This window comes from Mus musculus, chromosome X, assembly GCF_000001635.26.
Source record: "Mus musculus strain C57BL/6J chromosome X, GRCm38.p6 C57BL/6J".
NCBI classification, from domain to species: domain Eukaryota; kingdom Metazoa; phylum Chordata; class Mammalia; order Rodentia; family Muridae; genus Mus; species Mus musculus.
The window spans coordinates 13,668,955-13,684,889 of NC_000086.7; the positions used below are offsets into that span (position 1 = coordinate 13,668,955).

At 37.7% G+C, this 15,935-nt stretch overlaps 1 protein-coding gene across 23 annotated transcripts in view; it reads right to left on the reverse strand.

Annotated features, from left to right (window-relative positions):
* The window catches only part of Cask (calcium/calmodulin-dependent serine protein kinase (MAGUK family)), a 329,704-nt gene that overhangs the window by 151,875 nt on the left and 161,894 nt on the right, over positions 1 to 15,935 (reverse strand). For all 23 annotated transcript variants that reach the window (XM_017318366.2, XM_011247434.2, XM_011247437.2 and 20 more), the window contains exons 4-5: positions 14,017 to 14,094; positions 8,631 to 8,703 (exon numbers count right to left, since the gene is read on the reverse strand). In XM_017318366.2, coding sequence (XP_017173855.1) covers positions 8,631 to 8,703; positions 14,017 to 14,094 — 151 coding nt within the window. The remainder of the gene's footprint in view (positions 1 to 8,630; positions 8,704 to 14,016; positions 14,095 to 15,935) is intronic.

A 15,935-nucleotide genomic window follows, 5' to 3' on the forward strand; every position in this document is an offset into this window, starting at 1 on the left:
TTTAAGGGCAGGTGTGGTGGTGAGCCGTTAATCCCAGCACCTGGGACGAAGAGGCAGGCAGATCTTCGAGTTTCAGGCCAGCTAGGGCTGCAGGATGAGAGCTTATCTATGTGAACAGCAGTTGAGAACTTTGAAGGCCTAAGTGGAGAAGGGTTCCACGTGAACAGCAGTTGAGATATTATCTTTTTGTTGTTGTTGCTGTTGGTTTTCTGTTTTTTGAAAATTGCTTTACAGTTCTATTTACCATGTTAAAGATAAATGATATTGGCAAACTAGAATTACTAATATTTAAAAGGTGATATGCAAAGAGGTATGCAGTTTCTCTTCAGATTGCTCATTCTGGCAGGAAATGGAAGCTATATTAAATTATACATTGAGCTTATTTAATATATTTGTCTTTGTATGATTTCTATAAATCATGTTGAATTTTTCAAAGTATTAAAGAGTTGGTTATTTGATATTATAGAAAAATATTTTATAAAGTATAACTTCCTAAATCTATCCTAATTTTAAAGTTTGTATTTTAGAAATCTCAAATAATATTTTAACTATAGAAAACAGGAATGATTCCCTTTTCTTCCTTCCTCATGCACTCTTTCCTTAAGGCAATTGTGAAATTATAAACCAGGAATTTAAACCATTAAGACTGGGCAAACAAAATTTAAGATGCACCATTTAATCTGAAGCAACTCTGTCTTCCCTGGGTAGGAGAGGAAGATGGCCCTTGGTTCTGATTTGATGAGGACTTCCTTACAGCCTGTCAGGATGGGAGCTATGATAGATAAGTAGGTGAAAGGAAAGCCAGCAGGCACACAAAGGGAATTGCTGAGCATTTCAGTAGTGTGGCCTAAAGCTGGGGATTGCCATCTGGTCCCCCCTACCCCCTTTGATATCATTTCAAAAGTTACTAGAGACAGAAACATTTTATAACTGATGGAAAACCTATCTGGTTATATGACACATGCTCCCCTGGGCTCAGGTGAGGAGTATTGGAAGGAACTATTTCCAATAAGCAAAAGAAATATTCATCCTTTAAAAATTTGTGAGAAATTTTTTAGAGTCCAATGATTAAGAGCCTATAATCAGATAAAATGTGGGTAAGATGCTCAAGGACCTTAAAGTCATTCTCAAGTACTAATTATCAGTGAGCTGTTTATAATAAAGACAGAAAGGAATGGGTCTGGATGGGAGAGGAGATGGGAAAGAACTGGGAGTATGGGGAGGAAAAACCATAATCAGAATATATTGTGATGAAAAATATTTTCAATTAAAAAAGAATTAAATGTGAGTTGGTTTTGATGAGAAGTAATTCTTTAAAACTATAACACAGGGACTTTTGGAATTGTGGTAGTTGGTATAAAAGAAATGCCAGTGAGGGAGCACAAGAGGAAGGAACACTACATGAGATCCACACTGCTGCGGCCACCATTGTTTACTGTAACTGTGGAGAATGCACATTTATAAGAAAGTCAGGCACTTAGCAGGTGAAAGGAGAACTGAGACCAGAAAGGGTCCAAAGAGCAGTCAGGCGTGATGACAAAGGCTACAAAGGAAACCATTGAGGAAGCACACCCAGAAACCTTGAGGTAGGAGGCCTTAGATGGAGTGTATATGCACCTGAGGCTAGCAGTTTTGAGAACTAAATACTGAGCTCTCAAACCTCCTGGGCCAGGCCCCACTCAGAATGGAAAGTAATTGTGTTTGGCCAGCAGTCTGTACGCCAAACTGCTTTACTTTGTCTTCAATTACTAAAGTTGTACCAGAGTGAGAGAGAAACAGAGGGCTGAAGTGTGCTGTGTCTCTGCAAACCCAGGCGATGCTTTGGGGTTCAGGGGAGCTGAGAGTCAAGAGTCAGCCAAGGAGCTAGAAGCTGTACTGACCTTGTCAATGGTCTGATTCTATCCAAAGTTCTCTGGAGTCAGGGGTGAGAGGACAAAGGGGGATCACTTCATCATAATGGAAATTTCCCCAACTTTTTACAAGATAAAGAAAGGGAAGAAGATGGATGAAAAAAAGAATATACATACCTCAATTAATGTCTACAAGGAGGTAAACCGCAATATAATATTACAACAATGGGTGTTATCTGAGGGCAGTTTTATGCCTCAGGAGACGTTTTTGGTTGCCACAACTTGGAGGGTTGGAGATATTATACTGGCATTTACTGGGCAAAGGTCAGGGTACTGTTTAGGCATATTAAAACATCTTAGACAGCTTCCCAAAACTAAGTGTCAAACCCCAATCTCAATAGTAGACTGCTGCGAGATCCTACATCATCATGACACGGCTCCCTAAACTGCAAAGACTCACCATTTTAAAAAGTGCAATTTCTTGAGAAATTGCTTCTCCAATGCCAGCAGTTTCCACTGTGGCTTCGTGGTACTATGTACTCAAATCTAACCAAAACACCTCGTTCAACTTCATTATTATGATTTCAAAAGGAAACAGATACCAAGCAGAAGAAAAATGTAATTAATCAACATAAAAATCTGCTTTTAGGTAATCTGGTAAGGCAGGAAAGGGGAAGGGGAGAAGAAAGGAAGAGGGAAAGGAAAGAGAGGGGGAGAGAGAGAGAATGCAAACATATAATTGTTAGCTAGACGAGACAAATTAAACTGAAGATTCCCTCATGAAAGTGGAGTATTGTCATGGCCTTCTATTTTCTTAACTAATTAAAAGGAAGTAAACAAAGATTAACATAACAAAACAAGTGACATTTTAAATAATTAGTCATGTGAAATATATTGGTATTATATGTGAGGGGTGAAGTTGGGGGATTTCTGGATATATATGGATGTCCTGAGACCTAACAGCTATGAAGGTTTTACAATGACTGGCAAGCAGGATTACCCACTAGAATAAACACCGGAATCACACTAAATTTAGGTAAGTTACTAAAGTCCTATTAAGAAATTCTGTTGCCACAACCTTCTAAATACAGCTACAATCTAACTGTTCTTTTCTTTTCCTTTCTCCTCTCCTCTCCCTCTTCCTCTCCACCCTCTCTCAGTCTCTCTCCCCACTCTCTCCCCCCTCTCTCTGAGACAGGGTTTCTCTGTGTAGCCCTGGCTAACCTGGAACTCACTGTAGACCAGGCTAACTTTGGACTCAGAGATCCACCTGCCTCTGCCTCCCAAGTGCCTCTCTCAGTTTCTAAACTGCCAGTTTACTTCTTTTTGCACATTGACTTCTAGCTGTCTCCCTGTCAGCTCTACTAGGGCTGTGATTGTCTTGTTCACTGGTGTAGCTCCAGATCCTAGGACAGTTTCTACCACATAGTAGGCACTTGAAAAATATCTTTTGGATGAATATTTTAGAGAAATATACCCAATTCAACAACGCCAATTAAATAAGTGGAACATTGAATTCAATCATGCAAAACGTCCATATTTCAGGTACCTTCAACATAATGGTACCTGAAATGGTATAAAGGGTATCAACATTAATGTAAGCCCTCTGTTGAGTCTCACTGACAGCTGGAGTATGGTGCTTTTGCCTAGTGCTTTCTTGATTTGCAGTCTGAGAATTACTTCTCTATTTCCTTCTTCAGCAGGTTTCTAAGTGCTTCCTAAAAATTACATGGTATGTCCTTCGGAAAAAGAAACTAATTTAACACAACCCAAAATAAAACTACTTTTAGGTCCTTGCACACACTGTTTCTTCTATGTGAAATATCTCCCTGTCCTCATACAATTACCCCCTCATTCAAGATTTCCTTCAGGAAACCCTTAGATTCTGTCTTTTACTGATACTTAGCACCACTCTCTATAGCAATTTGTTTGTCTGTCTATAAAGATCATACCCAACAACTTATTTTACCCTTGTATACTTGTAGCACTTTAAAAAAATGTTGCAGCTGACCAGACATGGTGGGGTGGGAGTCACATTTCTATAATATCAGCACTTGGGTTGGTAGAGTTAGGAGGTCAACCTCAGCTATACAGAAAGTTCAAGACCAGCTGGGGCAAACATCACACCCTGTCTTAGAAAACAAAAATGAATCCCCCAAGCCAAACCAAAAACCAAGAAAAACAAACAAACAAAAAAAGATCCCGAAAAAGACAGCTCTGTTTCTTTCACTGGAACTCAGACTAATTCCACTTTTAAAATCTGATACAACCAATCAAATGCAAAAGGTCCAACATGAAACGAGAACTGAGACCTAGGCACCTACGCATCTGCTAACTTCCATTTCTGTGAAGACCTGAGCCACTGTACTTTTGGACATGGGGCCACATAAAAAGAGTGGGGGAGGTGTCAATTATGACAGAGGGAAAAAGCTTAGCAGCTCTCTAGTTTCTGTTACTTGAGCTGGTGGGCAGCTGGTCCCATGATCCTGGCCAACAGTCTGGGTAACAGAGGTGAGCAGTTCCTCCATGGCTCTAACTAAACTGTACAATAGGGAGCAAATGATGCCAGCTGTTGTTTAAAGTCACTTAGTGTTGACAAATGGTCAGACTCCAACAGTATGTGATAAAAATGTTACTTAGTCTCTTTCCTGATACTTTTAGAGCTCACACTCTGGGTGAAGTAGGCAACCAAATATTTGTAGACTATATAAACAGATGCTAAAGTAGAAGATGAAGCCAAATATAACCACTTTTGTGTATTATTTGGTTGGGCTTGCCATTATATCAAATACCATGGCCAATCAGAATCTAAATATATTACTATAATTACTTATTATATATAGTCATATTTTGTTCTTATAATATTGACAAAATTTTTGTGAAGAGCAGAATTCACACAAAATAAAACTGCTGAGCAAACTGTTTTAAACACAATTGCATTACATAAACTAGTGATCTATTTTACAAATTTTAAGCTTTCAGATTATCATTTTTTCCTGGATGTATTTTTAAAAATTTTTTATTAGGTATTCTCCTCATTTACATTTCCAATGCTATCCCCAAAAGTCCCCCATACCTCCCCCCCACTCCCCTACCCACCCACTCCCACTTCTTGGCCCTGGTGTTCCCCTGTACTGGGGCATATAAAGTTTGCAAGACCTAGGGGCCTCTCTTCCCAATGATGGCTGACTAGGCCATCTTTTGATGCATATGCAGCTAGAGACATGAGCTCCGGGGTACTGGTTTGTTCATATTGTTGTTGCACCTATAGGGTTGCAGACCTCTTCAGCTCCTTGGGTACTTCCTCCAGCTCCTCCATTGGGGGCCCTGTAATCCATCCAATAGCTGACTGAGCATCCACTTCTGTGTTTGCTAGGCCCCAGCTCGTGGATGTATTTTATAGAATATTTGTCCTATATGTATATATGGAGAAAATTTTACTCCATATATATTCACTTATATTCATTCAGAATGATGCAAAGAAGCATACATTTTAAAACTCTATTGATTCTTTTCCCTCTATTCCCTCTTATGATGGTTCAAGTGAGACCACCCTCCTAGAAACACACCCTGCTGCTCTATGCTTGAATGCTTGGTCACCAGCTGGTCAACTATTTGGGAAGGATTAGGAAGTGTGGCCTTGTTGGAGGAAGTATGTCACTGGGGGTGGACTTTGAGGTTTCAAAAGCCCATGCCTGTCCCAGTTTCTCTTTCTCTGCCTGCTGCCTAAGAATCAGGATGCAAAGCTCTCAGCTACTGCAAAAACTCTCAGAATCTGACTGTTTCCAACTATGATACTCATGACTAATCTTTTGAAACTGTAAACAAGTCTTCAATTAAGTGCTTTCTCTTATGAGTTCCTTTACTCATAGTGATTCACCAGAGTAATAGAATATTAAGACAGCTTTGTACAATTTTTACTCTCTATGCATAACTAAAGATTTTTAAAAATAAAAGTATTATGTGTCTATTGGATTGTTTAGTGTCAAGTTTTTATGAGAGTACCAACATCAGACCTGCATTTGAAAAGAATGAACAATAAGATATTGTACAACTAATTTGCAGTAATGGAAATTTTTGTTCATTTTACAATGATTTTCATTTGCTATTATTACAATTAATTAGACAGTTTTGGAAATGCTCATGAAAGTTCTCAGCTTTTAGCTACAATAATTTCCACTACTAACCTCTACCTAATTTCCTTAACAATTTAAAGTATACCAAAGAGTAAGGCCTTTAAAAATATGCCTAGAAGGAAGAAATACCACCTCTGCATGCTGAAGGTTTGATAGACCAGGGCTAACACAGCTAACTATGAAAACATCCCACGGCTACAGACTTCAGAGACTCTCTGGTAGTTAAACACCTTGGAAGGTGCTAGGCCTGAGTGGGAAATCCCACCGCTCCTGCATGGCCTGTTTCTGTATTTTTTGACAACAATGAACAGGGACTGAGAATTCGCACTAATTCAATAAAAGGATGGAAAAGGAAGAAAGAATAACAATCTCACTGATATTCTAAGAGTACAAAGTGGATTGTATTTGGAATCATGATTCCCTGCTATATTAAAAAAATAGCTGTATGACAGCACCAAGGAGAAGGGGGAGGGGTGGGCTTGGGCAGCAGCAGGAGTGGAGAGGGAAGAGTAGTGGGATGCTCTCATGAATTCATGAAATTCTTAGACAAATGGATGGATCTGGAGTATATCATCCTGTGTGAAGTAACCAAATCACAAAAGAACACACATGATATACACTCACTGATAAGTGGATATTAGTCCAGAAGCCCAGAAGCTTGGAATACCCAAGATACAACTCACAAACCATATGAAACTCAAGAAGAAGGAAGAATAAAGTGTGGATACTTCAATCCTTCTTAGAAGGGGGAACAAAATACCCATGAAAAGAGTCACAGAAACAAACTGTAGAGCAGAGACTGAAGGAATGACCATCCAGAGACTGCCCCACCTGCGGATCCATCCCATATACAGTCACCAAACCCAGACACTGTTGTGGATGCCAACAAGTGCTTACTGATAGCACTTCCTTTATCATTCACTTCCTCCTTGGGCTCAAGTCCCTAATGCCACAGACCCAGAGCTTTCAGTCCTGGCTCACAGACTACCCTTGACTGTGGTATTCCAAGGATACCAGCCTTTTTACTGCTGGCATTAAAAGACTCTTGAGGATAAAGAGTATATCTTCTCCAAAGAGGACATAATAAGCTTTCATGAGGGATCTGCCATTACAAGAAAATCTTGCTCCTGAGGTATGTTTACTGAGCAGACTGGATGAAACCATCCTCAGAAATGCAAGTTGAAAATGATATCAGAAAGAGTTTGCTATCATTTTAATAGTAGGCCAAATGAGAATTCTTATTATTGCCAATTTCTTCCACAACTAGGTGAACAGAAAAGGGAAGGTAGTGATGACACCAGCATTGTGATTAATGGGAAAATCTTTGAAGGTTACAGAAATCTGGCTATAGGAATTCCTCTATTTAAGACTTTACAATGCATTTCAAACAAAGAAAGACCTAACCAGAACAATACTATCTATTTTAATATCACTGTAGTTCATGGGTGGTTTAGTTACCTTCGATTCTCATAATCTAACAACTTAGTGCTCAGAGAATAAGGTGCATACTGGAGGGCAATTAGAGTGCTATGAACACCATAGGGTCAAAGCTTTACAGCAAAGCATTAAAAATAACTGTTAAGGACTGTGCAGCAAACCACCACAGGCTTGGATTACAGAGTCTGTGCATATGCAGACAGTTATTAAAGTAAACTATATTTTATTTCTTGGATATAAGGTAACTAGTTGAGTCCTATCAAAATATAGCAGTTGTCCTTTATGCAGTTACATCCATGTGCCACTTTAACATGAAATGTTAAAATGGCATCCACTTGTCAAAGTACAGTGACAGTTAACTGAATCCCCCATTTATCAAACTATTCAGGCTAGTTTGTACTACTAGAGTTTTGATTCTATTTTCATTTTAAAATATTCTTATTTTCGTAACGACTTTTAGTGAGAGGATTTTTTTTAACCCTACTGGTTCTATTCTCTTTAATTTGATTCATAACCTACACTAAGTTTCTTCTAGTCTTAGGCATCATTTTTAATTATTTTATGCTGATAGGTATGCGTGTAAGAAGTTGGAAGGTAACTTACTGGAATGAACTGGCTTCTTTCATAATTCCTATCTTTTGTGACACTGTGTTTTACTACTTAGCAAATAGCAATGATGCTGTAAAGTAGTGGTGAGTCAGCAAAGACCATGAAAATGATTCTGATTCTAAAGCAACTTTCTCACTTGTGTGATAAATGCTTTTGATTAGGGGTGTCTGTTACTTTGGCACTATTCTCGTCTCTTATTTCTTTCAGTTTACAATCCTTCAGCTTTACTTGAAAGACAGAAATCTGGTTGAAGAAAAGTTATAGAAAAATAAGTGATAAATTTAAGCATTTGGTTAATTAAAAAAATAGTTTTGTTTCCCTTTTTTACTGGCTTTGTGATTCTTTTCCTCTGATGGCAAAAGAGGAAAAACATTAGTTTGCACACATCTTTTAGGGAAAAGTAAGGAAACTGAAATCACAGTGTTCCTGTTAAAAATTAGTACAATGACTCAATATAAAGCAGATAAATTATTTTTTATTTTCAAATAAAGTTTAAGATGCTCTCTATATTAAAGAAAATTCCTGGTTGTTGTTGTTGTCATTATTATTATCTAGTTCCCTTTCAGAAACATTAAAGTTAGTGAGAAAAAATACTTACCTTCACGTCCCTGTGAATTATGTTATTATCATGACAGTAGCGCAGAGCTTCCAGTATCTGTCTCATGTAGTGGCTGTAAAATACAAGAGAAATTTAAAACTGTAAAGAACTTCCATTGTCAAAAATTAATACACAGCTTCTCTGCTTTATAACTCCTATCTTTATATTAGCTAGCCACAAATAGCTTTCATTTGAGTAGATAAGTCAGTGAGACTTAATAAAAATTTTGCCAAACTTATATGCTTCTTTAAGAAACAGAATGTTCTTCTGAGCCAAGTCAAAAAAGAATTCCACATAATTTAATAAACAACATTGCTATACACACTAAAGGAGCAAGCCTAAAATATTTTAAAAAAACAAAACAAAACCGAAACCTTGGCTACCTCTATTTAGCTAAACTATATTTCTATGAAAGAAACCGCTTGGAGCTATTGGAATTATTCTGACCAAAGGAGTTGTAGCCTTTTGTCTGCCACTCAAACCAGCTCTCTGCTTGGTTTCCATTTGACCATGAGAGGAACCTACAGAACCTAATCAAATGTGGTTTCTTTTTGCAACATAATCAGGCTTTATTTGAGGGCACTCTTGAATAAAGCAAAGTTATTGTTTGACAGCTGGGGACTGCAGAGTTTTCCACTGGGTACAAGAAAAGAACAAAGAAGGAATTAATGTTTTTTAAAAGTTCTGACAGGGTCAACTAGCAACAGATTATAACAGGAATATAAATGTTCTTCTGTTATTATGGGTTTATATCTGGATGAACACATCTGAAGCTGAAAATATGGCAAGGTGAAAGTGCATCAAACACACCCCTAACATGTTACTGAATATGAGAGTCTAAGCTTAGTTTGCATTTTGCTTTAAGCATTCTCAAAACACTAACATTAGCTACATCATAGTGTGTACACATTAATAGCCCAGCAAAACTTGGAAGTGTAGTGTCTACTGACTGCACATCTTTTTAATGCCATCACAAAGTATAAAACTTGTAAGTCAAACTAAGGCAAGACATGGATGTCCTCTCTTTTCATCTCAAGCAGCCATAGTATAGAAATGCTCTATTTCACCATTTTATTGAACTTGGTTGTACTTTCAGACAGTATATTTCTTACACTAATTTAAACTTACAGTTTAAAATAGAGTACTCATAGAAGACCTTACCAATGTATTTATAACTTTCGACAAATTAACTGAAAGATTTCTATCAAGGTTCCTCTTTGGTACACTACTGTCTAACATGCTCATACAAACATCCATCTAGTCAAGATATAGATTATTTTATGTATTATAATGGATTACAAGTTTCCCTTAAAAATAAGAGGTAGAGGAGAATATCCTCCAAACTTAAAGCAAAGCAACCCTTTTTTCTACATAGATCATCTCCTCATACCTGGGCCCTAAGCAGTTCTTAGTGTGATGATCCATTGAGAATGGACATGTAAGGGCTTTGTCTGTGCCAGTGTAGACTATAATTAAGTTTTGTTTAAATCAGGGTAGATTTAACCTAGCATTGGGGACTTTTGGTCATTCAAAGTAGATCTTGGAGGAACTGTGATCACCTGAAATGGCTAATAACAAGTATCATGATGGTTTGAAACCTGTACTGAAGTCACCATTATTATAACATTATTATTAAGCTCAGTCAAAGTCTCAAATGTCAATCGAGATGTCAAAATGGAGGGTTTAAATTAAGCAAAGTGGACATGTACCTACATAACAGACTATTTTGGATACATAGTACTGAGCTAGTCACCTAAATTATCTTCAGCGAAAAGAAAATTCCCATTTTCTAGTCTTAAAAATCCAAAGAAAACTCCGTGGCTGGGCATTTTAAAGTGTGAATATCATTGTATTTCATTATTTGGCTGAATGAAGCTCAGTGACAGAAGATTTATTTAATAAGCAAAAAGCTGTAGATTTAATTCTCAGCCACTAGAAAATGGGGTACTTTATTATTTGATTCAAATATGCAAACACAGCAGAATCTTTATGTCATATAAGTCATTTCATGAATAATCACAGTTAATTTTTTCAGAGAACCTCAGCAATGTATATATTTACTTCCATCCATCCCATAAACAACCAAACTCAAACACTATTGCAGATGTCAACAAGAGCTTGCTGACAAGAGCCTGATATAGCTGTCTCCTGAGAGGCTCTGCCAGTGCCTGACAAATAAAAAGTGGATGCTCATAGCCATCCACTGGACGGAGCACAGTGTCCCCAATGAAGAAGCTAGAGAAAGTACCTAAGGAGCTGAAGGGGTTTGCAGCCCCATAGGAGGAATAATATGAACTAACCAGTAACCCCAGAGCTCCCTGGGTCTAAACCACCAATCAAAGAAAACACATGGTGAGACTCGTGTCTCTAGCTGCATATGTAGCAGAGGATGGCCTAGACGGTCATCAATGGGAGGGGAGGCCCTTGGTCCTGTGAAGGTTCTATGCCTCAGTATAGGGGAATGCCAGGACCAGGAATGGGAGTGGGTGGGTTGGGGAGCAGGGGGAGGGGTTAAAGGACAGGTGGTTTTTGGAGGGGAAACTAGGAAAGGGGATAACATTTGACATGTAAATAAAGACAATATCTAATTAAAAAAAGAAATGAAAAAAAAGAATCAGGAAAAATGATAATTCTATACAAAGAAACAACTGTCCAATAGTCCATTTACTTTCTCTAGGAGATGTTTTTGATGACAAAGAGAGATGACTCAGCTTCCTCCTGTGGTCAAAAATGGGTTAAAACCCCTCTAAATATTTGCTGAAATGTTCCCAGCTAAATATTATCTATGGTAAATAGAAGCAGACATGGCCAGCTTCAGGGAGAATAGAAATGTAAGCCAACCAACAGTCTCAGTATAAAACAATGTTTCATAATTGAAATGCTCCCTGAAATTCGTGGAATCCCACTTGCCCTAAGTAGAGAATTTGTTCTGGATCAGGTGTATTGCTAGTTAGTTAATGTGGGAAGAAGTGATATGGGGAGCCCTTGTTAGTTCAGGGCTTCAGATGGGCCTTCTGGTTGTCTTCAAACTTCACATCATTAGGAAAGCTTGCTACTAGGGAAGATATAACTCTGATTTTAAAAGTTGGAGTTGATGACCTTATGTTAACTTATTCCACAAAGGAAGAACAGGGACTATCATTAGCTGGGCTGTGTTATTCTGTATTAAATAAGCATTATACATATCTGTGCTTTGTGCCATGTTTTGCTATTCTTCTTGAAATAAAAACAGCTTTAGCCATTTGATTGAGTCTCTAAGTCTTGCAGTTGCACTCAGTAGAATACCCACACAAGCTGAATTTCCTAACAGAAAATCATAGAACCGGAGAGAAAAAAGGAAAAATTCGAAGTTACCTGGCCACACACTCCCCACCACTAAGAGTTATTGATCTGGTGTAAGAGGGAACACAGATAATAATGAATGGTACCTGAGTCTCCCTGCTTCCATTTTCATTGTTAGGAAGGAAAGACTTCAATAAAGCATGTTCAAACCGCTCTCTGAATAATGTCACTTACTGGTCCCACTCCATTCTGATGAATTCCTTTCATAAAACCATTTTAACAGCAAATCTAAGTGAGTCTTTAAAAAAAAAATCAATAAGCTTTCATCCTGATATATACACAAACATTAACCTTTTTGGTAAGTCTCAAGATGAGAGAGCCCAGATGGCAATTACTGCATGACATCACCTGGTCATGTCTATGCTGAGATCCAGGCCAACTGTAGAGCTAGGAAGGAAGTTAAAGGAAAACTCAGAAAAGTCACCACAAACTGGAAATGTGAGGAAACGTGGTGGCCACCATGTATGCCAGTTGTTCCAGTGCTAATGTTTTTCAAAAAGGAAAAAAAAATATCGACAACAAATCACTTCCCCTCATTAAGGAAGTTTGAAGAATGAAAATTCTGAAATTTGGATTTTTCTTACTTTCTATTATTTATAATAACTGTATGAAAAAGGGGATAGGAGCACCTGATGGGCATGTGAGAGGTTCTAGGTCCAGGTCGGTGTTTGATGGTAAGAAAACGTACAGAAGTTTCTTCTTACAGAAGTAAGAAATGTGTGTGTATGCAAAAGTCTGAATTCAATTTACTTTGAGGAGGTGTCTCACAACAATGCCACAGAAAATCCAGATAATACTGACAGTTTGGAGTTTTAGAGCATGCTTTTTACTTTGGAAGCACAATCAAGAATGACAATTTAAAAATTGTGATATAAGCTCAAAATAGAGAAGTGGAACCTAAAAACATGCTTCAGAAAGCATGATATACAAGTAAAGAAGATGCTTGGCTTTCATTCTGCCATATGGCAGTGATACAAGCAAGTAGTGCAGTGAACATATTACGCTTTCCTTTGCTTCTTTCTCCCAGATCCAAGAGGATATCTAAAAAAGCGACTATCCCACACTGAGGATATTTTTATTCTGTGCGACAGTTACATCCACTTCATCCTTGACACCAGAGCCTTTGATCCTCAGCCAATCTACATGGGGCTAAAAAATGTATTAAGGTAGTTGCCTGGTTGTTTCCAACTATGTCCCAGGGTGGTATAGTTATAAAAGGAATGACAGGGACGTTATAATCACTCGATGTGACTGTTTTTCAACTGACAAAACATTTTATCGATCATTGTAGGTTTGTGAGTGTAAGCCCTTCACCATACTGTGGTCAGTGACTGATGGAGGGAGAAAGGAAGGGATGCTCCATCTCACGTATCAAATCGGTAACCTGCCAGTGCATAATTACGCTGTGACTGAATACAACCCAAAGCAGAAAGCTGCATTGCTTCATGTCTGTAAGTTAGTGGTGTAATGCATTCATGGCTACCATAATTTTCCATATTTACTTTTCTTTGGAGTCATTCAGTTTTTATGTTTACTGCCCCACTTAGTAAAATAGTCATGGCTTGGTTGAGAGACCACATAGTGGCCTGAAGCAATATATTCAACAGGAAAATGGTGCTTTTATTTTTGCTCCTCTTACTCTTTTGTGCTTTTCTTAGATTAACTGGTCACATAATAATCTGATATCTCAAAGAAGCAAAGCAAAGAACTAATAAGGCACAATCTGATGAGGCTGAGCTTCATATAAAACCCTCAAGCTTAATTCCTGGGCTGACAGACCCCTCTTTGTAGAAAGGCACCAGGAATCAGTAAAATAGAAGCATTTGTATGCAAAATGTTAATAGATCCAATGTTTGCCATTGATTACACACTTCCATCCATTGTCCAGCTGCTACCACACATACTGAAGCATCTATGTCATTTGCAGAGATGCTAGCAGTGTGTGTGCTTGCAGACAGAAGAGCTGGCTACTTCCTGTGATTTCTTGGTCATTTCCTTCTTTTACTTCCCACTTTACTTCTGGGGATTAGATGCAGTTACATACCTGGCTACAGCTTCACTGTATACAAAACCAGCATCAGCTCGCTTTACGATTTCAAAACACAGATCTGCTCCATCCATACTGTAGAGAAATGTGAAAAAGAATATTAGCAAAGAAAACCTTCCAAGACAATACTTCAAGTGAACATACCATTGTTGGGAGCTGACTACTGACTACATTATTTAAAGCTCCCTTCTTTCAGTGTAAACCAGCTGTTGAATATTTACAGAAAAAGGAATCTTTAAGAGAGATAAGCCAACGGACGTACCAAGTAACACAAAAAACACAGTAATAAGTCTCACGTGGGAGCAACTCTAAAGGTGAAGGGGATAAGCTTTGAATTAAATCTCCAAATTCTCCACGTCAAATAATGTATTTTAAGAATACAAAGCTTTTTATAATATTTTGCAACAGTTATTACCAATAAGTGGGAAATTTAAGTTACATGCTATGAAAGGAAAAAAAAATAAGCCAGCACAGAATTTATTTATTTTACCTTCCAATTACTGCAGACATATTCTTACACTAATGTGTTGGTAATAACCTGTTACTACATTGCCATAGAATGTAAGTTATTTCTAATTTCTTATCTGGCAGGTCAGATCACTTTGACCTAATCTATCCAATGACATTTTTAAGAAAATCAAACTGTACATAGACTGATCTTATTGCTTTCTTTATTTTTTATTGAAAATAGATTCTTCTTTCATACAATACATCCCAACAAGTTTCCACTCCCTCCCTCCACTCCTCCTAGCCACTCTGCCCCTACCATCTCTGTAGGTCCACTCCCCCTCCATTTCCTTTTCAGAAAAGAGCGGGCCTCCTTTCTGTTAGTACTTTCTTAATGTGCCATTTTCTTTATCTTTACCAGGCATATGCTTCTGTATATACCACGTTTCATATTTAAGCCTGCATTAATTCAAAATTCCCTTCCATTCCCATCTATAAAGAAAACTCCCTCAGTCCTTAACAGTTTTTAACTGCTAACAAGCTACAGTTTGCATTGTAACATTTAGGCTTTATGCAACCTAAGCACACACAAATATGCAGATATATGACAGTCATATAAGATTACTTTCATTAAAATTTCATTCAAATATTAGCAGTAAACATTTTCATAATGCTTTAAGGCTTATAAGATATTTTGAAATTCACTTAGGTTAGTTTTCAAATAATTATTGCAGGTAACACAAAAACTCCCAAAATGCAAATTCAAGGGACCTACACATGATATTATGAGATTCCATGAGAAGCAGTCTGTCAGGTCTCTTTTCATACTTACAGCTAAGCACTCCATAAAGTCAACATTTTTGATTCTCAAGTAAATCTAGTTATTGCATAAAGTGATGGGGACTCAAATCTACCTGGCTGTGTCCACTGCTTTAAATCTATCTGGTTGTGTTTATTGCTTTCCCGAAGGATTACACATATATAAATATATGGTATGCAAAGAGCACGTGTACACCATCACATCCTATAACAACCCAAGAGTATAAAGTCCTAAAAATCAGTTTATACTTTCAACACAGTCTAATTCAATACTCTGCAGAATGCCTAGCACACAGAACTTTTACCTGTATCATTTGGTTCTCAGTGTGGCTTTATGCAAATGAAGCATTTCCATATTTATATAAGGCTTTTACATGCCATACTTCTTGGACATTTTTTCAGTGTGAAATCAAATTCTTCAAAATGTTCATTATGAAAATACTGTTGAGTTTTTTTTTTTTTAATTCCCCGATGTATTCAAGGCTCACATGGTGTGTGAACAATTCTGATCATGTGCTAGAGGAGCATTCTGGAGTGGAAGTTTCTAGGTCAAGTTACTTGCAATAATGCTTTTGCAATCCATATTGCCAGACACATCTTACCAATCGTACTGACGTTGCTGTGTGTGAATGTGCCCTTTCCTCTCCCGT